This window comes from Squalius cephalus (genome assembly GCF_949319135.1).
Source record: "Squalius cephalus genome assembly, chromosome: 25".
Lineage (NCBI taxonomy): Eukaryota > Metazoa > Chordata > Actinopteri > Cypriniformes > Leuciscidae > Squalius > Squalius cephalus.
In genome coordinates, this window is record NC_137146.1 from 12,939,384 (window position 1) to 12,963,258 (window position 23,875).

Below are 23,875 nucleotides of genomic sequence, written 5' to 3' on the forward strand. Positions count from 1 at the left end.
ACTTTATACAAATCTTTTTATTTAGCATTATACAAGGATATAACAGGTGTAACAGGCTACATATATTTCTGTGGGTATAAAAGTCAAAGTAAGTTCATTAGAAATGTGTCCTCTCCAGTTGTAGACACACAATGCTGTTGGGAATGAGAGAGTGTCATGCTGAGGTCAGCAGGGGCAGTGCTGTGCATGTCCAACATTACACATACAGGAACATTTGTGACATTCAAAAAATTCTCTGCTAATGCCATAAAACGTTGATTTTTATTGAAAAGGCTTTTCAAAAATCCCTTTATCAACTATTGATTTGGCACATCATGTGATAAATTGTGTTTATTAATGCAAGGCAGCAATACATACTTTTATGAACAGACAAGAAGCATGCTAACAGACAAAAAAGTTCAAGTGCAGGCTTATCTTTTTCTGATAAACACATTACATTCTAGAATTTCAAATGGTTGTAACGTTTTTATTTCTAAGAAATATTGGCATCTGTGGAAAAAGTACACAATCTTTCCTCTGGTCAAAATTAAAAAAATAAGTGTCTCTTGCTGACTCACATTATTCGAATGCCCGTTTAAATTGCATAAATGTTTGATTGGCTCTGTGTCCTCCATACACACCGTTACAAGCCTGTATAAAGCAAAGACAAAAAAACATCAGTTGCCTGGAGGCTGACGTCAGTTCCACATGACCACTAATAAGCATAACAACCTTGGTAATTACCATAAAAACAGCCTTTAATATTTGAACATGTCAAAGATAAATGTGAGAATGGAAAAATGAGCTGATCCATGTCACGCTGCACATTCACGGGGGTGTGTATGAATGAGGTCAGAGGAATCGGCACCCAGCTCTGGTTCGGTTAGCCCCGTTCCACCACAAAGCTGACATGTGACTGTATAGGCTTGTCTGCCCTCTCCAACTGTAAAACCTCGGCTGGGCACGAGAAGTCAAACCTCAGATGAGACACTTTCGTCATAACTGCCACATGCTCGAGTGGCACCCAGCTAAGTCAACAGAAATGACCATCGGACGGTCTCTTTCCAAAACACTGGGACCTCATGCAGTCTCAGACTCTAGAGACCTGTTATAAAAATTATATCACAATGCATTCTAGGTGCTATATTTAACAAATGCATAAATGAAGGCTGAGACACTCTTTGGTAGTTTTTGAATTAGGTCATTTTTGACAATCCTAATGTGAAGGAATGCTAAACACCATAACATCATCATATAGACAAGCTAGTATCTGTATTTTAACTGAATGTTTCTAACTCTCTCTTGTCTTTGAATTATGCATACGGCAAGACTACATCTAAAATTTCAGACGTTTGTCAGAGTCTAAGATTCATAAGATTTATTTAAAGGCCATTATTTGGCCGTCTGTGAGGATGTTGGACTGATGTGTTGGAATTCTTACCTGAGAACACCGATCTCTTGCTGGCATCCCTCACTCCACTTGGATTACCTAAAAAGAGCCACAATACAGAAGAAAAGCTAGTAAATGGTTTCGTGCTGAGCATTTGCAAACATATAATCCAAAATAATACAATGAGATATCAACATTTGAAACTTGAATCCCTAAAACAGCGATAAAAAGCAGCAAAAAGAGTCACAAAAGTGAGTTTAATATCTTTTTACCACCAGCAGTTATTACCGATAATATATAATTTTACCATTCAAAAGTTTGGGGTCGGTAAGATTTTTGATGGCTTTGAAGGAACTCTCTTATGGTCTCTAAAGCTACATTTATTTGATGAAAAATACAGTAAAAACAGTAATATTGTGAAATATTATTACAAATGAAAATAGCTGTTTTCTGTTTGAATATATTTTAAAATGTAATTTATTCCTGTGATGGCAATGCTGATTTTTCAGCATCATTACTCCAGTCATCAGTGTCACATGATCCTTCAGAGATCATTCTAATATGCAGATTTGGTGCTAATGAAACATTTCTTACAGTGATCAATGTTGAAAACAGTTGTACTGCCCCAAACTTTTGAACTAAAAAGAAAACCAGAATTTTCAAATGAAATTTGTGAATGTTTTCTACATTTTCTGCCTTGATTGGTGGGAAAACTGCTACCATTCTAAAAATGGTAAAATGTGCAAAATTTATCTAGGCATACCCAAAGACTTTAGATATACAAAGACGGTGCACACTCATGTTACTATGAATGGGAGAAAGTGCAACGTGCAAAATGGCGTAATAAGTCCCGCCTTCTAACTAAAAGCCAATTGCCAATTGGTAAAGTCATTGCGTCACTGCAGCTTCCATTATAAGCTCTAGTTGTGATAGAAACACTCAGTGTTCTCTACTTATGACTGCACATGTGCATTTATTGGTCCAGTTGGTTGTTTTTTATTTTATTTTTTATAAATATGGTGATTTCAAATATAAAATTTAAGTGTAAGCTTGGTGGACATCTGTGGAGAAGTTGATGTTGAATGAGCTGTACTTGCATGACTGAAATAGCTTCCTGAGAGGAGCTTTATAGATGGCCACCGAGTGAAATGACTTGCCTTAAAGGGACCTTGGCATACTATACTTGTATACGCAACTGAAAATATTACCAAATAAACCAAAATATATAATAAATGACTACACAAAAGGAGGAGGTTGTGGATAACAACTCTGCATCCCTTCCACCTGTTTCTACACATAGATTCCGCGTGGGCCTGCTGATCAATCACAGTAAAATATGTAAACATTTTACAACTAAAATATTACATTTGAGAAATCAGACATCTCTACGTATCATGAGCCAGAGTTATCAGTTCAAATTAGGAAATGGAGCTGTTATGTTAAAGTCCTGAAATTCAAAAAGGAATGGAGCATTGACTAAAATGTTTTAAGGGTTAGTGGTTACCCCATTGTGGGTGTTTCTGCAATAACAGGAAATTGTTATGGATCTTGTTCTTTGCCATGCACTTGATGCCTATTCAGAAACCTATGTTGGCACAGGCCAAACTCCAACAGACAGCGTCAACAGCCACTGTGGCAGCCAATCAGCAAATGTGCTGAATGCCAAGTGGTATTTTGTCACGTCCTGTGGTTGGCAATGCCAAACTGTGCCTCATGTTCCTTTAAATAACTGGGCTGGCGAGACAGTTCCAGCAAGCATGCCTGTAGAGACTGTTAGCACAATATACTTATTTTATGCAAGATATGTTTTTGGCAAAATAGAGCTGCCTGTCATGTGTAGTTACATTTCATTTGATAGCTGGACTTGGACTGTTTATACAATGTTTTGCTTGTCTAGCAATCTTTGGACGTTTCTCTGGCGTTGCGATTTTGTGTTCCAAACATATGTGGAAATCATTTGTTTACCAAAGAAATGTTATACCAGATCTATAACAAATATTTGTCTAAAAGTGCTTCTGACTTTAAGTGGAAAAGATACAGAATCCATAGTAACATTTTCTCAGAAACTGTTTTCATCCTTAGCATTTTGTTTTGCACTTGACTTTCTGTTATTATGAAAAAGCTCTTCCTCACATTAAGTAACAGACAATTGTCCTCATCCTGATAAAAATCACAATCATTCTTGCATAATCCATGAACTCAAAGATGCTCTCTCAGGGATGGAGCTTTGATATGCTACAATATTGAGGTCATTAACAGACTAATGGCTCATGAGGGACACTGAGAATCTGGCCATGTCACGTTCAAAGAGTGAAAAATGAGGCCAGCGGTATTTATTAGCGATGACGGACCGTGATTTGGACAAATAATAATCCTCTAATGATTCCAACCGTGCTTAAATCTTTCAGACATCAACTGGAATGGAGATCTAAGTTATGTTCATGAAACCATATCAACATAATTAAAGTGTACGATGTTTTTCAACCTCCGAGCCGCACATGCAGCAGTATTGCGTATGTGGAGACTTTGAGACAGGGAAACCATAAAAGTGCTGTTTGGAAGTAGCTCCCTCAACCCGACTCATTTATTTTCAAGGGACGAGAGCTCAAATATCGTCATTAATAGGCCAGAGTCTTAGACTTGCCAATCCATAAATGGATTTAGTGAAAAGATTTTTAACACATAAGCAGTGTTACGCATTACAAGTAAGTTACGTAATCAGATTACTTTCTTCAAGTAACTAGTAAAGCAACGAATTCCTTTTAAATTTACAAGAAAATACTTTTTCAAATAAATAAGGCAACTTACTTTGTTTTTTGCCATTTTTTTTCACTGACACCTCTCCTGTACCCATGTTGAGAAAAATCGGGAGTAAGTGCAGAGGCGTTGTGTGTAAACATAATGATGGTTATTGTAGACTAAATGTGATTATTCATTTACTCATCTTACTTGCACAGATTCAGTATTCCTCAAAAATATTCAAAACAATCAAATACTTTATGTACTGTATTTGATCTTACTTTATTAATCAGTGTCTTTGCAGTTGACCTTCGATGATCCAGTTCAACCATACTAATAAGCAAAAATAACTTTAGTTAAACCACATTTTTTTATTGCTTAACTAGGAGTTTGGAACTTTCTTCTCCTGCATTCTATTCTTCTGCAATCCAGAATGGCAGCCTAGATGAAAGGTTTGTTTGAGCTGCACCTTCTACTATACAGATGTGAATGCATTTCCTTCAGCCTGAGGCTTATTCATTTCACTTTTGGTGTCAAAGGGCCTTTACATTTGCCAAAAATAGAACTTAATTTTTTTTGTTATTAAAAAATGAACAAGAAAAGCCCAGCCCAGATGAGAAAAAGCAATGAAACAAGCCCAGCCAAGATGAGCAATGCATTACTTTAAAAACAAGTAATAAAAACTCAGTGAGTGTTTTAGCGCAATTTTCTGACGTCATGGGATCACAACACTAAGAGATAGTAAATGTTTTTATGTTTTTTTTTTTTTGTGTGCGTTCCCGAGATTAGACCTTCCTTAACATAATGCCGAAAACCCGAAGTCTCTAGGTGGTCTGGTTGAGGAGGAGATAGAAGTGCAAGATTGGTGCGCACAGACAGAACAGAAATCATGAGTTAACAATCGCAATTTTGTCCGTAGGAAAATTGCGCTAAAAAAACCCACAATAATCTAAGTAACGCAATTAGTTACTATTTTAGGAAATAATAAAATTTTGTAATGCACTACTTGTAAAAGTAACTTTCCCCAACACTATTCATAAGAATTACTATGTAATTCAATCTATGTATCATTTGTATCTGAAAAATCTTTTAAACTAACAAAGATATTATGAGATTTCTTTAAGGGATAGTTCACCCAAAAATGAAAATTAGTCTATGATTTACTCACCCTGTAGCCATCCTAGGTGTATATGACATTCTTCTTTCAGACGAATACAATCGGAGTTATATTAAAAAATGTCCTGGCTCTTCCAAGCCTTTTAATGAGAGAGTCAATGGATATATTTTTTTGGAAGTCCATCAAAGCGCATCAATCCGTGATAAAAGTGCTCGAAACAGCTCTGGGGGGTTAATAAAGGCCTTATGAAGCCACTTTATCGACTAAAATAACTAGCATCTGGCAGACGGCCGTACGCAAGTCGACTTACGCAAAAAGAGTAACCCTTGAACTTGATGCACAACGTGATGACGAACACGGTTGCACAGAGGCGTCAGAGCTTACGCTACTCCTACGTCACACATGGTCAAGTGTTACTCTTTTGGTGTAGGTCGACTTGCGTACGGCCGTCTACCGGAAGCTAGTTATTTTAGTCGATAAAGTTTTAAATATGGATATTTTTCTTACACGAATGCATCGCTTCGCTTCAGAAGGCCTTTATTAACCCCCGCAGAGCCGCTTCGAGCACTTTTGTCACGGATGGATAGGGTTTGATGGATTTCTCAAAAAATATAGCCATTGACTCCCATTATAAGGCTTGGAAGAGCCAGGACATTTTTTTTTATATAACTCCGATTGTATTCGTCTGAAAGAAGAATGTCATATACATCTAGGATGGCTTCAGGGTGAGTAAATCATGGGCTAATTTTCATTTTTGGGTGAACTATCCCTTTAAGTTGTTTTTTAAGTTGAATTCATATTCAACAGGACACTTATTCAGTAAGAATTAATTCTTACTGCACCTTGCTGATGGCACTGTTTATTTGTAATGTTTTAGAGCCAGATTTTGTTTATTGTTTATTGTTTCTAATTCTATGAGAATAGGGAAGTCCACGCCATAACAATAATGACACATAAAAACGATAATGCTGGATTCACTTTCATAAAGATTTTTTCATGATCTGATAAAAAACATTGACAGTCAATTAGAATCCACAAAAGCTTGCGCATTTAAAACTTATGATGAACAGAATAGTTATCGTTCTTGGTGTGAATGGGGCTTTATGCAAATCAGGTAACAGCATAAACATGTCCACAAAATCTATCATGAGCCTGATTTATACCTTTATTTATAAATGTGGTTTAGTGAATTTGCCCCTCAAATCTTTATGCCATGATATAGTCACTGAATGGGACGGGGTCCGATTTGGAATACTCACACTTGTCCTGTTCAGGTGGTTCCAGACAGTCACTCTCTGTGTCACTAGGGATGCGCCAGGGCTTCCTGACGGCCTGCAACTGCTGGTAAAACTCATCCTGGAAACACATAGGATAGAACCAGAGATATAAATCATAATGACAAATTGATTTGATATTTTGTAATCTAATGCAAATGAATTAAGTCTGGATTTAACTGTCCTAATATATTACAGCTAACACACACCAACTTCACAAATCAATTTGCTCCATTATTCAGAAAGTGTTATAATGTATCAGTGAACACCACTGTTGCCTGTGCTGTGCAGAAAGGTGGCATTTGAAAAGCAATGAAATCCCCTGTAAACTGGAAACCCAAGACGTAAAGAGCTGGTAAATGTGCATGTCAGGCCCATTCATTCTACAGATGTTTTTATTTTCTTTTGAAATAAGTACACCTCTGGGTCGAATCCTCGGAGCCAACCTCTAATAAATAAATTGCCCCTGTTCCCTTCTAAAGACTTTTATGTGTTCTTATTTTTCAGCATTAAAGGTATCGCTGCACAGGCCAGACAGGAAGCGCTCATACATCTACGCCGCATTTAAGTGCTAAATCGCTTATAGGAAAATTGAAAAGAAGGACAAATTATCCGACATCTTTTCCTGTGGATCCCATTCTGAACTGAATGAGATGTACAGGTGGATATTTCTTTTTCTTATTCGGGAGCAGGACTATAACAGCCGTGGGACCATGCAGGTGGGTGGAATCAGAGCAAGATCAGTCCTTTTGTGTTTTTATAATCTCATCAGTCATAAGAATATGAGCTAACAATACAGTTCCCGTTTGTGGCTATTAAATACTTTAAAAGGCGCTTTGGATTATTAACAAGCACTAATACAAAAAAATAAAAGAAAAAGAGAGCAGAAACCCAGAAATGCCAGACTTCCTTCTTTTTTCATACCATGGTAGTCATCTGTAAATCTGTCCTTTAGTTTTCAGTGGATCCTCTTATATTATATTGCTTAATCTCAATTGAGCATAAGCTGAATAGGCCATAGTAGGCATGGACAATAGAATACTAGACCGCCTACAGCTTTTACAAACTAACCAGAACAATAACAGTGAGTGTGTGTGATTCTGAACTCATTGACCTGAGGTTTACAGGGTTTCCAAATGTAGAGCTTTGACTTTTCTCAATGTCGACATAAAATGAGACCTTAGTTTTCAAGCAGTAAGAGGCTTGTTTAGAGGCATTTTCACACCAAATCAGAATATTTGGCACATAAAAACATGCAGAACAAAACTGAATAAATATTGTTTTGGGGTATTTTAAATGTAGAGTTTAGTTTTTTACTTTAAATTGTAGTATTTCACTAGCCTGGTTAAAACCAGACCATTCTCAGTAGTAACTGAGTTATGGTCTGGCAAAGCTCCATAGACAAATCATTTCCAAAGGGGCGTCACCAACGGACGTCGCTCAAATGCCTCGTCAAGAGCGATCGTCAAGCGTTGTAAAGCTGCGTCCCAATTCGCCTAAGTTACACTACGCCATAAAAGTATGTACTCTTTTTGTGAAGAAAAGGTATTTACTTTTGAATGTGTAGCAAAAAAGTAGGCAAGCTTTGGGACATACTACTTCGTCATCTTTATCGGACGGATCTGTCGCGTGCATCCTGTCACTTAAACTGCCCTGTCAATCATCTTGTCACAGTTAAAATCCTCTATTAAATCTAATTTAATTTCCTACCGTTTTCGGAGAGAAATGTAGTAGCATGTTCATCTGCCAGTGGGTCTTTCATGGAGACTGTCCTCATGTGTTTGCAATTTGAATATAATAATGCATTTAAAAATTGAACGGACGTCGCTCAAATGCCTCTGGGCGCAATTGGATAGACCTAAAACCAATCAGAGCGATCGTCATTGTGTAAAGCCCGCCTCAAAGTTTCTGATTGGTGCCGCGATTTCTAGGCCATGGAAATGGGCTTGAATGAGCTCTTTGCCAGACTACTTCTCGAGCAAATCTGAATTTGCCGGAAGTTGTCTGGGTTTTCCCAGCCTAGTATTTCACAATATTACTGTTTTTTTTTTTATCAAATAAATGCAGCCTTGGTGAGCATAAGATTGCTAAAAAAATCTTACTGATCCCAAACTTTTGAACCATTGTATTTATGTGATTATAGGTGTGTGTGTGTGTGGTCCTGGTAAACCCTACGTCATAAGGACAAAATATCCCCACAAAGACGGCAATATCCGAAATCCTTGTCCTTGTGGGGACATTTTTTGGTGCCCATGATGAAAACGTGTTCTGTGATGGGTAGGTTTATGGTTAGGAGATAGAATTTAGAGTTTGTACAGTATAAAAATCGTTATGTCTATGAAAAGTCAGCAAAAAAACATGCAAACCCAATATGTGTGTGTACCTCTGTCAGTGTGCTCCATAGACCTCCATATAAATCAGTAGTGCTCAGGCCTGGCGGTGTGAGGATTGGTCTGGTTATCTGTCCTGTCGGCGTGACAGGTCTACTTCTAGAGCGTCCGTACAAGCGTTCTGTGTTTCCATGACTTCCGGCAGTCAACGAGCGCATCATGAGACTATTGGGGGTCAAAGGTCTGCTTGGTGTCCGTGCTCCACTAGGGGTCTGGACACGACTGCTGGGGTTGCTGGGAGATGTCCGGCCCATGACTAGGCTTGTGGGCTTAGTGTTGTGAAGGGGCAGGCCTGTGGTCTTTGTGGAAAGGCTGCTGGGAGACTGTGGTCTGGACGCCTGTCCGAGCACAGGCAGAGTGTTGGTGGTGTGGAAGAGGGGGGTTAAAAGCAAACTCCTATGAGGGCTGTTTGGACTTCGGTTCAGCTTCCCTTGCTCTGCCAGCTTGGCCAAGTCCTTCTCCACCTCTAAAGAAATCAAGACAATAAAAGCAAACAATCACTAACTAGGGAACAATAATAGTCATGGCTTGTAAACATTTCAGTAACAGGTTATATGGGACATGACTAAATGCATGAATGCAAACACACACACACACACTTATTTTGCAACACTGTTGCACACCCATTTTTTTGTGTGTATTCTGATTCAAATAGACACAAAAAAACATCAGCGTATTGACATTAACTAACCACTCATAGATTCCCGTTAATAAACCACCAAAACAATTTCCTGAAGTTTTGCCGAGGTCTTTTAACAGTCATGGCAGCAGTATTTACTGTCAGCTGTAAAGTGTAAATTGAATGGCATGTTTACTTTGTACAAGTACAAGAGCGATTTAATATGGTCTGCTCCATGTCAATATATTTGTTTGCTTGGTAGCGAGTCAAATATTTTTGTTTATGAAAGTCTGTTGCATATTTTCAGACGGAACATCTGGACCCATCAACCAGAGTTCAGTCTGTGAGGAATTGAGCATACTGAGGAAATAACATGTGACATATTATAAATAGTATGTACAAGTTTGATATGTGTTTCGGAAACCTTGACTACCTAAATTGTAAGTAAACAGTTCTTTCTCCCAATGAAACATCATGATAATTTTCCATTCTAAAATATGAAACATGTCCGATGATCAGATGACTAATGTACAATGTATCTAATTGCCATTTCTATGCCATTTTGGCTAACACAGCTCTTATAATTAATTCCCATTGCGGAAACTATTCCAGATTGTTGTGATATATGATACAGCTAATTGTGTGAATGGATAATTAGATTGTTTTGTCTGTGGTCAGCCATAAGCAATTACACCCCCCTGTCGTTCCATTTAAACAGGATACAGGAACTTGTTCTAGCAATTTCTCACCTAAACACATATGTGACGGAAAGGATTTGTTGTGAAAATATTATACAGGCACAAATCATTTGTGATGGCAAACCATTCCAAATAAAGACGATGAAAACAAAATCAATGAAAAATGTCTTTGTGTGTTAGTGTTTAAAGTTTCCCACATGCTATTTATAAGAGTACGTAGTTGAGTACATAAACTTGATTATGAATTAAAGGTGCATTCACGCCATGTTGAAATGACCATAATTACAAATTTATTTCAACTTGTAAAAAGCATTCACGTCATCGTAGAGCTCGTAATTAATGCTTGTAAGATGGAAGCTGTCTGAGAGCCCCTACTTGTACCATGTGACATACTATAGCCTATAATTATCATCCATTTACTGACAAAATTGATTCATTATTTAGCACTATTTATTATATTCATTATTTAGCTCTTATTATATTCAGTCTTGTCTATGTCCTACAATACGAAGCAAGTGATGAAGGAAATGATACAGTAGCATATATAGTGACCCTAAGACTAAAAAAGAGCCAAAGAGAAGGACTTTACAGAGTTAACAAGAAGCAGCACATCTAATCTATTATAAACAGCTCTTGGTCAAAAAAAGCAAATGCGTTTCCCATTCCCAAAAGGCTACAACCCGCAAGCATGCAAACCCATCATTTAGAACATATGCAACCTTTTTGATTCCCGACTCTTTCTCCCTACATATCTACAGTGTTCACATCTTACAGAGGAAGAGAGAGAGAGAGAGAGAGAGAGAGAGAGAGAGAGAGAGAGAGATCTGAGGAATTCCAGCTAGCTGAAAGTGATGTTTTATTTATCCAAAAGTGGATAGATTTTCTCTGCCAATAATGTTGTGCTTTGAGCACAAGTCAAATATATCAAGCTTTTTAAAATTCCTAAAACAAAACAATGCAGCCTGATCGTAAATTAAAAAGGATAAAGCTGACCACATAATTGAGGTAATAATGAGATAAAAGAAGAAGCCTGGCTTTCAACACGGAGAACATTAACAGCTAATAAAAGCATGAAAGGGGTAAATTAGGTTGTTGAATGAGCCTAATGCCTGGCCTTATGGGGATGGCTTTGTTCAGATAGAACTCAACAGACAAATGGCTTCAAATCAATGCCATAAGAGAGCAGGGGCGACTTTTCCCACAAACTGATGTCAGAATAAGATTCCTCTGACTCAGTCACGAAATAACAAGCACACTTGAAATTAATAGATAAACACTTCCCACACAAACACACACACATAGCCATTTCTGTTTACAGTGAGAAATGTAAGAACAATACTTTTATTTGTTATCACAAGTAATTCAAAATACAATAGTCAACATTTGAAGTGGATCAAAACCTTTCATCAAAGTTATACATGAATTTTTTGGAACTTTGATGGACTTTTTTGATCCACTTCAAACATTGACTGTGTATATATGTTGTACATGTAATAAAGTATGGCTGTTAAATTGTAAAATGTTATGCGTTTCTTTTAATTCATCCAATTAGTTGCATTCTGTCACGACTTGTAGTATTGTAGTAGAATACACGCACGAGGAGGAAGATGAAGAATCAAAAGTATTTAATCTCAATATAATACTCAGGAACACAGCATAGCTTACTCACAAGTCGCAATATAGTAGAGGCCAGACAAACTCAAACTGTAACAGGGAGAACAAAATACAAGAGATAATGAGGTGCACAGCTGAATGGAATGATTAACTTAACTAGGTCACTATGGCAACAAACTCAGGCACGGGAAAAAGTACAGAAAACCAAGGCTGAATCTGAAATCGCCCCCTAAACCCACTTGAAGGAGTGAATGAAAACGAGTGAGCGAATTCGGAAAGCCATTGAGCATACATCTGTTGTACACTCGTTATTGCAGTGCAATGTGGGATTGAATGAGTGCACTCAATAATGTTCACTATGGTTTCGGACACCACTACAAATGGCTGTCCCCTCAAATAGCGCCCTATTTGAGGGTATAGGGGGCGATTTCGGATTCAGCCCAAGTCCAACTGAACATTAGCCTGGGAAAACCCAGACAACTTCCGGCAAATTCAGATTTGCTCGAGAAGTAGTCTGGCAAAGAGCTCATTCAAGCCCATTTCCATGGCCTAGAAATCGTGGCACCAATCAGAAACGTTGAGGCGGGCTTTACGCGATAACGATCGCTCTGATTGGTTTTAGGTCTATCCAATTGCGCCCAGAGGCATTTGAGCGACGTCCGTTCAACTTTTAAATGCATTATTATATTCAAATTGCAAACACATGAGGACAGTCTCCATGAAAGACCCACTGGCAGATGAACGTGCTACTACATTTCTCTCCGAAACGGTAGGAAATTAAATTAGATTTAATAGAGGATTTTAACTGTGACAAGATGATTGACAGGGCAGTTTAAGTGACAGGATGCACGCGACAGATCCGTCCGATAAAGATGACGAAGTAGTATGTCCCAAAGCTTGCCTACTTTTTTGCTACACATTCAAAAGTAAATACCTTTTCTTCACAAAAAGAGTACATACTTTTATGGCGTAGTGTAACTTAGGCGAATTGGGACGCAGCATATGGCTTTACACGATGACAATCGCTCTGATTGGTTTTAGGTCTATCCAACTGCGCCCAGAGGCATTTGAGCGATGTCCGTTGGTGACGCCCCTTTGGAAATGATTTGTCTATGGAGCTTTGCCAGACCATAACTCCGTTACTACTGAGAATGGTCTGGTTTTAACCAGGCTAACTGAACATAACTGTGACACATACAAATGAATGAGAAAAAAACATAAACAAAGGACATTTAAAGACATGCCATCATTGTGAGTTATTTACAAAAATGTCTTTAGTAGTCAATAGAAATCAGTCCAAGGACTGGACGCGTTTATTTCCTGTCAGGGAATTTAACGATGGATCAGGGTTCATGACACTATTTTGAATATCACGTTGAATTAACAGTTCTAGGTGAAAAATCAAAATCAATTATGTAACCATTATTTTCTGAGACACTCCAGTCTCTTCATGGTGGGTAACAAAAATAAAACAATTCACATTTCTTTCTTTAATGGGAATGATCGGCATAACAGCATGAACTGCCGGCTAACTCATATACAACTCGCTTTTCTTTTTCTTTTCCCCCCAAAGCGTGTCCTGCCTTAAAGGGGCAGGGGCACAAAATAACCTTCTTACAAATGCATATAAAACTTTGCACAAGACAAATGAAAATATATGAAAAACATCTCAAAATAGGTTATTAATGTTTTAATGTTTTTCAAACAAAAATAAATCAATGAATTAACAAATAGTGAAATAAAATAATGAATTAACAAATGTAAGGTTACAATTATGTTGTTTTCCAATGAGCCAAATATGCGTGCAAAAGCTACAAGTTCGTGTCTAGTTTGGTTGTTAACTTTTTGTGTTTAAATGTCAACCTCCCACATCCACGCACACATCCACACAGCTGTTGCCCTGATGAGTTAGTGAAAGTGCCCTTCTTAAATACTTAATATGTTTCAAATGTATTCAGTGTACAACAGTGAATCGAAATAAAAAAAACAGTACGTAAACAAGCAACTGCGCGACACATGTTGGAGTTTTTGTACCGTTTGTGCCTTTGGTTTTGCCCAATGCTTTCAAGCGGTTACCAAACCAACGAGTGTCGCGCACACACACACAACGTCTAACAGTGGCCTGCAAGATCAAACCACCGGCTGAGTTTGATCATCTACAGACAGATATTTGTCACTTCACAGCGATGCTAACAAGCTAGTGCAGCGGTGGCATTGTTAAATGAATCAAAGATGGTCACCATTTTCCACAACATTTTAATAGTTGGATCAGCTTTCAATTAGCCAATCAGACGCCTTCATCTTTGTGTTCGCATGCAGATTTTCACATGTGTGGCCTTTGACAGTGTCAGACTGTAATGGAAAGGTGGCCTGTTTTATATGTGTGTGGGTGTCCGTGTGTTAAAAACCTACCGGCAAGATGTTTGCCCATGTTCTCCAGTTCTTTGGAGAAAAGCGAGTCCTGGAGTTGCAGAGCACGTCTGGGCGTCTGGGGGCTCGTGCCTCTGATCGGCTTCACATCCGATGCCCAGACAGGGTGACGCTACAGCACACACACACACAAGAAACCGTACAGTCACATTAGCTTTGAATTTCACTCATTTTTACATACTACTTATGGTTACAACACTGTGCCATATCTGTTATAATGAGGGCCAATTATTTTTTTAAGAGAAATTAGAAAAACACTGAAAACCACAGTTCTTTGGGATGAAAGTCTGGATGGCGGCAAGGACTGAACTTTTATTTGTGAACACTGCGCTAGAAGCTCAGTAGTGGTTAAAGGATTTTGAAGTAACAATCAATAAACTCAAGGGATCCGAGAACGGATGACGACGGGCAGCATAGAGATCCTACTATTACAGTGTTTCATGATAATAAACTTGCGGTTTGGGGGAATTAAGACTACAGCCTTTCAATTCAAGACTATGGAGAACAAACCGATGATATACAAACAATAGATTAATCAAATTCACATTGGTTTGTAATGATTTAGCTTATTCCGAACATGCTTGCCCAGCAACGTAACAAACACTGATTTTATTCCAAACACAAGTCTGGTTTACAGGATACAAATTTTAAATGTTGTAACAGCTGGACACTTAACCAAATATGCCATCCAAACACACACACACACACACACACACACACACACACACACACACGATAAATAGTCTTGTTTTTTTAACCTCTTCTTATTAAAGGTAACATTAGGTATTAGGTATCAGAGGTTAAGAGCTTAAAAACAACATTTAGCCTAGCTAGCAGGCTAGCCAGTTAGCCTAACTACTGACAACTGCGTGTCATGCACTGTGAAACATGTTTTTGTGTTGTTCTTCTGAGAAAATCTGGGGGATTTACACAAGGTAAGACATGTTATAGTAAACAAAACTAAAATACTAAGTTCTAACTGGTAGCATCATTTATTAAATAATTGGGCTTATTTAATTAGCATATACATATCTTAGCACAAATAAGGGATGTACAACTTTGTGAATGATATGCGTTCAAAGCCACAAGTAGAATGAATAGAGAAAGAGCAAAGAACAATTTTAGGGAAAAGTTAAACTTTCAGATGCAACACTGTCAATAAAAAGCTAAATTAGACTAGCAAGCTGCTAGCAAGTGCGAAGGATGTAATCTTTCTTAAAGCATTAGATGAAGAATTTAGTTTGGTACAAAGGGACAGCATAACGATATGAGTCAAAACCTTGTTAGATCATATCACATTTACCCAGTAAACACATACACCCATCTGCGTCAGGAAATATTTGTTGTGCAGAACATTAATGAGGGCAAGTCAAGATGCAGCTCAGGCCTGACCACCTCCTACATCACACTGAAGACGTCTGAAGTCCTTCGCTTCCACCTTCTAAGCTGGTTCTGGTTTGGTCTTGGTAGCAGCAGCTTAACAAATCTAGGCAGATCTGCAGAAGATATTTGTCATATACATCCTCTATGCCCCAAGGAGAACAGATGGACTTGAGAAGTCAGTGTAATTAAAAGACAGGGTGTAAAAGACAGGCGTATAGCACAACTGTGCGTGATGCCTTGTTTATGCTTGTTGACGCATTCATACTTCATACTTAAGAGGCGTTTATACTGTTTCCACTCTCCATTGCAGTATTCTCAGAAATAATTTTTTTAAAAATAAATATTTACATCAAAATCAGGAAGAAACAGCATTGAGAGGTAAAATATACATTTTTCACTGGTTATGGCAGCAGACAAATCAACATAATAAACACATGACACCAGTATCTAGACTGCTTCTAAACTGTTTATTTTATTTTCTAGAGGCTTTTATTCATTTAAAGCCTCAAGATGTTGACCTCTACATTTAAAATAACTTTTAAACCACATGAAAACATTACAATGTTTTTTTTTTTAAAATTTTTTTTATATACAGAGCGTTACATGAACCAATTACTTTTAAAAATAATATCCTACATGTACTTTTTGGACATTTTCATTGAGTGTAAAAAGTGTAGTGGGTCCATTCATCCGTCCGTCCATCCATCCATCCATCCATCCATCCATCCATCCAATACATGGATGGGCAACTTCGGTCCTGGAGGGCCACTGTCCTGCAGAGTTTCGCTCCAACCTGATAAAAACTCACATGCAGTGTAGCTTTCTAGTACTCCTGAAGACATTGGCCCTGTCCCAAATGGCACCCTAAACACTTGCAGTCTTCCTACGGGTCTGTACTTTTGCGACATAATGCCGCTTTAACTGTCAGGAAGAAGTCTGCTGCTAAGCTTGCTTCAGTGTGGACTGGGCAAAAGTGTGCATTGAGGGCGCATATTGACTGCAAAGGTTCTGAAACCTAAAATGACAAATGGAACACCCATTTTGGAAGGTCTCGTGGACTTCACGATCACGCGCACATGCCGGCCATTGTAAGCCCACAAGACTAAGTACATATGAAGAGTGCAATTTGGGACTGGGCCTTTGATTAACTTGTTCAGGTGTGTTTGACTAGGGTTGGAGCTAAACTCTGCAGGATAGTGGCCCCCCAGGACCGAAGTAGGCCATTCCTGGGATGGAATTGGTGGATGGATGGATGGACGGACGAATGGATGTCCACTACTCACATAAAACAACTAACAATGTAAACAAACATGGAAGTGTATCTTTCTCCAATAACCTAAGATACATACTATACATCTAAACAAAATATGTGATTCCGGCTTCCTGGCCAATAATACAGTACACTATTATTTTAAACAGGGCAAAGTCAGGTCATGTCCAACATAAAGATAGAGGACAAGCATACAACACACACACACTCACTTTAACTCTACAGAGGATCTCCAAACCCAACGAAACAAACTTTCAACACACAAGCCCTCAAGGCAACATTTATCCAAACATGCCGGGAAGAAAACTCTTCCCTCACAAATGTTTTGACGTTTCTTTATAGACAAGCATCTACATTTACAGTAAAAACAAATAAATATGAATGACAGTTAACAGAAACAATTTCATAAACTATGAGGCTGCTGTTAAGAGATGCATGTCAGCATTAATATTCAAGGATGATTAATTTCTGATTCTGCCTTATTGGCCTAATTCTTTCTCTTGTGGTTTATTGGTTCCACTTAGAACCGTCATTATATACAAAACCATAGTAGATCTTAGATACTTGCTAACTGAAGCAATACTTGGGAAGCGTAAAGCTGTTCCCTTCAGCACGACTGTGGTTTGCAATGGCATTTGTCTTTATTGATCCTGATGTGTGCGTGAGACTCGGAACAGAATGAGTCAAACTAGTTTCAACAAATACATTTCTTGTTAACCGATCAGAGACAAGCTATGTACTGGCCAAACAAAAAAAGCTGTTTTACATTTGGAATGAGTAATTGTGGATTAAGAGCAATCCGACTGGTCCACCAAAGCTTGCAACCACTTTTAATGGGGATTCCGTCCACTCACAAACATGGATCCAATTGCTTCAGAAATGAAATGCAGATTGAGGATAAATATGGGACCACTCAACAACCGTTCGCATTTTAAGTACTCACACTGTGCGTGTGTGCTCGTGTTCAGAATCCCAGCCTGAACTACTGCCGACTGATCCCACCATTCACCTCAATCCTCACTGGAAAAGCACAAGCACAACACACTCAAAGGCCATTAAACAGGCTATTAAAGCTGCAGAGTTTCTCTTATGAACATCAAACGCCACTATAATTGTTCAGAAAAGTCCAGATCATTGGAAGCAGGTTCAAAAACCACGAGGGAAAGTCGAGGATTTACATTCGCCATTGCGATTCTCGCCTGTGTCTATTTACTGCACAGGGACAACATTGCCATGGCTCATTGCCTGCTGTCACATCTGTGTGTGCTGGCTCTTTACGGCCATGTTGGAGGCCGCAGGCTCAAGCCACAGTGATGTTTAGCATGTACACAGAGCGCTGAGGCTTGTGTTCTGCCCACACCGACCTGCCACAAGGAAAGAGAGTCGCAATAAAGAGCGGTGGCCCACCCCAGCACAAGGAAGCAAACACCACCGACAGCATTGCCTCAATCCCTCTGGGCTGGGCTGCTAAAACCAGTTGAAAGCCTGTTCCACTGTTTATTTGCTGGATGTAAGAGATGAAAAATGTTCATAAAACAGTCCAATATTTTATTTCTCTTTCTTTTTTGCTTTTTCTTTGAGATCAAAGTCTGTGAAAGGAAGGTCAGATTCGCAATTATAACATTATTTATATACTATTATACTTTGTATTACTATTTTGAATTAGCTTTATTTTAAGTTTTCATTTAATTTTTTGTTTAAATTGCATTAAATTTGTAATTTGTATTAGTTTTTTTTTTAAAATGCAATTAAGTTTAAATAATTCTATTTCAATTTTTGATTGTCCAGATTAGACATTCTACTAACTAGAAGTAACTTTGCAATTACATGTCAGCTAACTCCTATTAGAGTATTGGTAGTCTGTAAGTAGACTGTAAGGTTAGGGTTCGGGTATTAGGGTTCAGATTCGGGTTCAAACAGTCTACTAATACTCAAATGAGAGTTAGTTGACATGTAGTTGCAAAGCTACGTATATCATTTCTATTTATACCATCAAACTATTGTGTTACCGTACACTATTATGATAGTTTGATTATACAGTATATTTGAGACTATATATTATATAGATCAGGCTATGTGTGACTATAGTTTGAATTAATCCCTTTTCTTTGCATGGCACATTGATATTACAGTACAGAACAGCCCTTTCACTATTATCCTGAGCCCCCAGCGTGAGCTTTTTAAGGCGAACGTTATTTTAGAACATATCACCTTATTATTTCCATGCTTGTCACGTGACACACAGCAGCCACAATAGTGTTGTATGACAGATGTATTGCTTTTATTTTGTTTTTCCTTTTTGATTCAAAATATTCAGAAACTTATTAACTATATACTAACTATATATCATGATCTGAGATTCCGATTCTCCAATAATGTGATTTGTGATTTGTTATCACAACTTTTTTTCTTTTGTCAAATCAACTTAGATAATGTGGTTCAGAGAACACAATATTTTAACCAATTTCCTTCATTGTCTTGACTCAAAATTTTACTTTCAATGAACTCATTTTTTTTAATTGTTTAATTTTAATTTTAACTTACTTTTTTAAGTTAAGCAACATTTTTTTTAAAGTGCATGAATCACGTTTGATAATGGGGGTAAAACAAAGAGCTGCATCTCTTAAAAGCCACTTGAAACCTCTGTGTACATCCATTGTACGCTGAAATTATATTTGATTTTGTCTTTGATTATATGGAAGTTGGATTCCATTGACAAAATCAAATATAATTTCAGCAATAACATTTAATTCATACACAAATACACAAGAGAACCTCCCCTATTGTGTGCACTACAGACGGAAATTAAGTCTAACACAAAGGTTTATTAAATCTACTTGAGTTGGCAGCATGCAAACCCACATTATGTATGTTCACAGGCACTGAGCCAAAATCAAAAGGGAAATGGACAATAACAAATTTATTATCTGATTAAACTCTAAACCTCTAAACCACAGGAGAAGGGCCCTACAGCATGACATACTGTGTGCACCTGGATTGAAAACAACATGAGCCCACAGAGCTCACACAAACCACACATAACCTGTTGAAATGACTTCATTCAACCAGTTCACTTCTGAATAATTTGTTTATAACAAAGTCAAACATGTGAACCATGCTGAAAAACAAGCATCTAGACAGTGAATAATGTATATTTTCTATAACAGGCTTTATTCAGGTGTGTGACATTTAGGAGTGTGTTTTTCTGCATCTTGCCTGACAAATATCTTTGTTCTAGACTAGAGGTCTGCTGAATAATTTGTTAATGCTATCACTATATTATGTTAGCTGGACAACATTTCAGAAATTTGTAATGAGCGAAAAACATGAACCAGATGGCTCAGCAGAATATATGGGAGAGTCTGTCAGCTCCTCTGGCATATATCTCATAAATTGCCTGAATTACATTCAGTGTTTGAATTGAAGCGGAGCAGGGTCTCAGACCCCCATACGAGCTCAGGGACCCCAAAGAGAAGAAGAAATTGGGGCCACCCCTGCCATTTCACTCAACAAAATAATAATAACACAACACTGTTTTCTTCAAATTGTTCAATTTGACTTATAGGGATAGTTCACCCAAAAATGGAAATTCTGACATCATTTACTCACCCTCAAGTTGTCCCAAACATGTATGAATTTATTCTTCTGCTGAACACAAAAGAAGATTTTTTGAAGAATATAGGTAACCAAACAGTTTATGGGCCCCACTGACCTCCATAGTATGGAGAAAGAAAATACTATGGAAGTGAGTAAATGACGACAGAATTTTAAGGTTTGGGTGATTTTTGTAAAATTTTTGGGTGAACTGTCCCTTTAAGTGAATCAAAATTGACTGCATTACAGAGTCCCGAAAAGCATTTTACAGACGCCTGACACAGGATCCTCATTTTCATTTGACGACATGAGTAAAGATTTCATTTACAATTCTTCCTAAAGTAAGAGCAGATGTTATACAGTACAGACCACTACAAACACAGATGCAAATACTGTAGAATGAGCATCTTCATACTGACATAATTCTAAGAGCTAAAGAAAATGTTTAAGAAATATAAGCCCTTCAAATAATGAATGATAGCAAGGATCGCAAAAAGTGCCTTTGTGAGCAGTCAATCACAGACAGACTTTTTTGCTAAAGAATGAATCACTAGCTTTCAGTTGTAATAGATGAGATGAAATGCTTTGAGTTTGGGGTCCATTGAATGTGAGTAATTTGCTTTCATTTATCTAATCTAAAAAAAAAAAAAAAAAATTCCAATTACAAAATAATTTGATGCACATTAATATTTGATGCACATTAACGGACCATATTAATGTGGTATGTTGCTTGTGGTCATGTTTGCACAAGCCTATAGAGTGGGGTACAAAAGTCTGATGACCTCAAGTGAAATGTAGCTTTTTCTAATTTGATGCAACCTTTTACATTACAAGTTATGTTGACCCTTACTTTTTAACTCAACCTTAAACCTACCCATACCACCAAACCTGTCCATAATATTACCCATATCCCACCTCAATAGCAGCACAAGTATTTTGCTATACAACATCATGAACACAATAAGTAATTGTACTTTTTTTTTAATGTAAGTACATAGTAGTTAAAGACACCTAATATATAGTGTGACCAAAGTTATATTACCAGAATCAAAATTTGACTGAAATAAATGAGTTTTTTAGTATGTGATTTGCCCCCTTTTGCTTTAATTTGCTTTCACTTGAGTTGACTTCCTAAATTTTTCAAAATCCTAGTTTATTTTCAGGTTTAAATTTGTCTTTGAATACCAGATTACTCTGGATTCAGACTTTTGGACCCCACTGTATATCAGAGGTATAATTAGACATGGAGGTAAATTCACACTGCAGTTTAAAGGACTGGAACAACAAATCCAGAACCAGAAATGTGGGGAAAGGGGGATTTTTCTTCATGCAAAAACGTTTAATGACACAGATGATGTCTGTGTCAAGAATAACTACATTCTTCCATGTTATAAATGAGCAGGTCTAATCAGAAAGATCAGGAAGGCCAATGCACAACCATTTCTAAACTTTACCGTTTTAGCTCACACAGTCAAAGCAAACTATCCTCAAGTCTGTTTTGTTTTTTTTATATCACCCCAGTACTAAGACAATCAAGACCGGAAACCACATGAGAGAGACCCATTAGTGTGCGATGGCTTACATTACAAGAAGGCCAATCTTAAAAGAAAAGGTTGAGGTTGAAATATTTCGGATCTGCCAAGGTGGGAGGCTGTCACATCAAAAAGTGAAGCCCATAGGAAAAAAGAAAACACATATCCTGATTTTCTTCTAGCCATACATAAACAAATCTTTCAGTAATACCGACATTATGTTACATAGACGTAATTAGCATATGCAGAAAAACATAAACTACTTCCTTCTCAATCACTTTAATAATGAAACATCCAGGTCAGGCTCAAGAGGTTTCATTAAATTCTACCATCTGATGCTCATTATTGAAAACAAAGCAGAATTATAGTCTAAATTGACTGGCACATGGTAGAATGAATAATTAGTTCAAAAACATGTTCAGACATTTTTCTGACTACAGTACAACTACTTAATAGTGCAATATCAATATATCACATTATTTCACTGTGATTAATTCTTAAAAAAAAGAAAGAAAAAAGAATCATGCCAGACTGAGCAGAATTAATCACTGCCTATATAATAATGTAATGTCTTGAAAAAAAAAAAAAGAAGAAAAAAAAGAAAACATTATTTGGGGTAATTAGTAATTAGTTGTTAAGCATATAATTCATTTGATCATTTTTAAGCTACTGAAAATATATATATAAAAAAGCCCTACTCAAAATATAATAGTAAATAATAAATTGGCTTTTTTTTAGTATTATTTTATTATTTTATAATAGTAATTAGCATTTATATAATAATAAAATATATATTAATTTAATTTGTTTAATTGTTAATGTTTTATTATTCTGCACAACAGCAAAGAAACATTTAATGCTATAGTATATTTAAAGGGGTGATGAACTGAGAAATCAAATTTTCCTTGAGCTTTTGACATATAAGAGATCATCATACTATAATAATATCCTGTAAGTTTCAGAACTGAAAACTACCTTGTTAGTCCAATAAAAGCTTTTATAGACATCAGGCTCAGCAAACGACTCGTTTTTCAAAGTGGGGAACTATGACGTCAAAGAGGATAAAACACCGCCTCCACAAAAGAAGATCAACGCCTACTTCAACACGGCCTGTTTAGCCCCGCCCACCGATTCGCCCAGACATGCTAAATAACATAGGACGACATGATAATTGCTAAACCGGATCGAGCTACTTCCAAGCAATAAACATGCTGTTGACTAAATATTGTGCGTGCCTGTTTGTGGAAGAAGACAGTCTGCATAAGCTTCCTTCAGATTCCAGCATGGTTAAACTTTATTAAATCAGTCAATCACAATTTCCCGACACGGATCTGCCAGCAACATGTAAGTAACCATGTGTATTCTAATGCCTGATCTGCGATCAGTGATTTCTGATGTGTAATTATTCAAGTTCAGATATCTTTCTCTTAAAATCGTATACTGTTTATGCATCAGTGACTAAACGATCAACTTCACATAATTTCTCGTATTATGAAAATAATCTTTTTTAAACTGTTATTAAATTATATACAGAAAGCGATCAAAGAACGATCCCTTTCCATTCGCCCAAGCTGTCAATCAAACAGCACAGCGCGAGCCGCGAGAGCTTATCTGGACACTTACCAAACTCGTGATGAAATAATGACACTGTTACACTACACAACGAAGCTCTTACTGTGTATTCACATCGTGTTTGCATTGTGATTTGGTGTAAGCATTTGTGAGAGTGCAAAAATTGCGTTGCAATGATAAGATCTTTATTCACGCGATCAACAGACTGTCTGTCATCTGCTCAGTCAGTAGTGCTCATCATGCTGCAACCTTTCATGTGATGGAATAGATTTAA

At 37.3% G+C, this 23,875-nt stretch overlaps 1 protein-coding gene across 3 annotated transcripts in view; it reads right to left on the reverse strand.

Annotated features, from left to right (window-relative positions):
- Positions 1-23,875, reverse strand: part of cUnh8orf34 (chromosome Un C8orf34 homolog) — a 91,312-nt gene continuing 67,437 nt past the window's right edge. Inside the window, exons 11-15 of one of the 3 annotated variants that reach the window (XM_079863607.1) lie at positions 14,233-14,362; positions 8,883-9,355; positions 6,485-6,581; positions 1,421-1,468; positions 1-630 (exon numbers count right to left, since the gene is read on the reverse strand). In XM_079863607.1, coding sequence (XP_079719733.1) covers positions 623-630; positions 1,421-1,468; positions 6,485-6,581; positions 8,883-9,355; positions 14,233-14,362 — 756 coding nt within the window. In that variant the 3' untranslated portion in view covers positions 1-622. The remainder of the gene's footprint in view (positions 631-1,420; positions 1,469-6,484; positions 6,582-8,882; positions 9,356-14,232; positions 14,363-23,875) is intronic. The other 2 variants (XM_079863606.1, XM_079863605.1) reach the window with 2 other exon arrangements.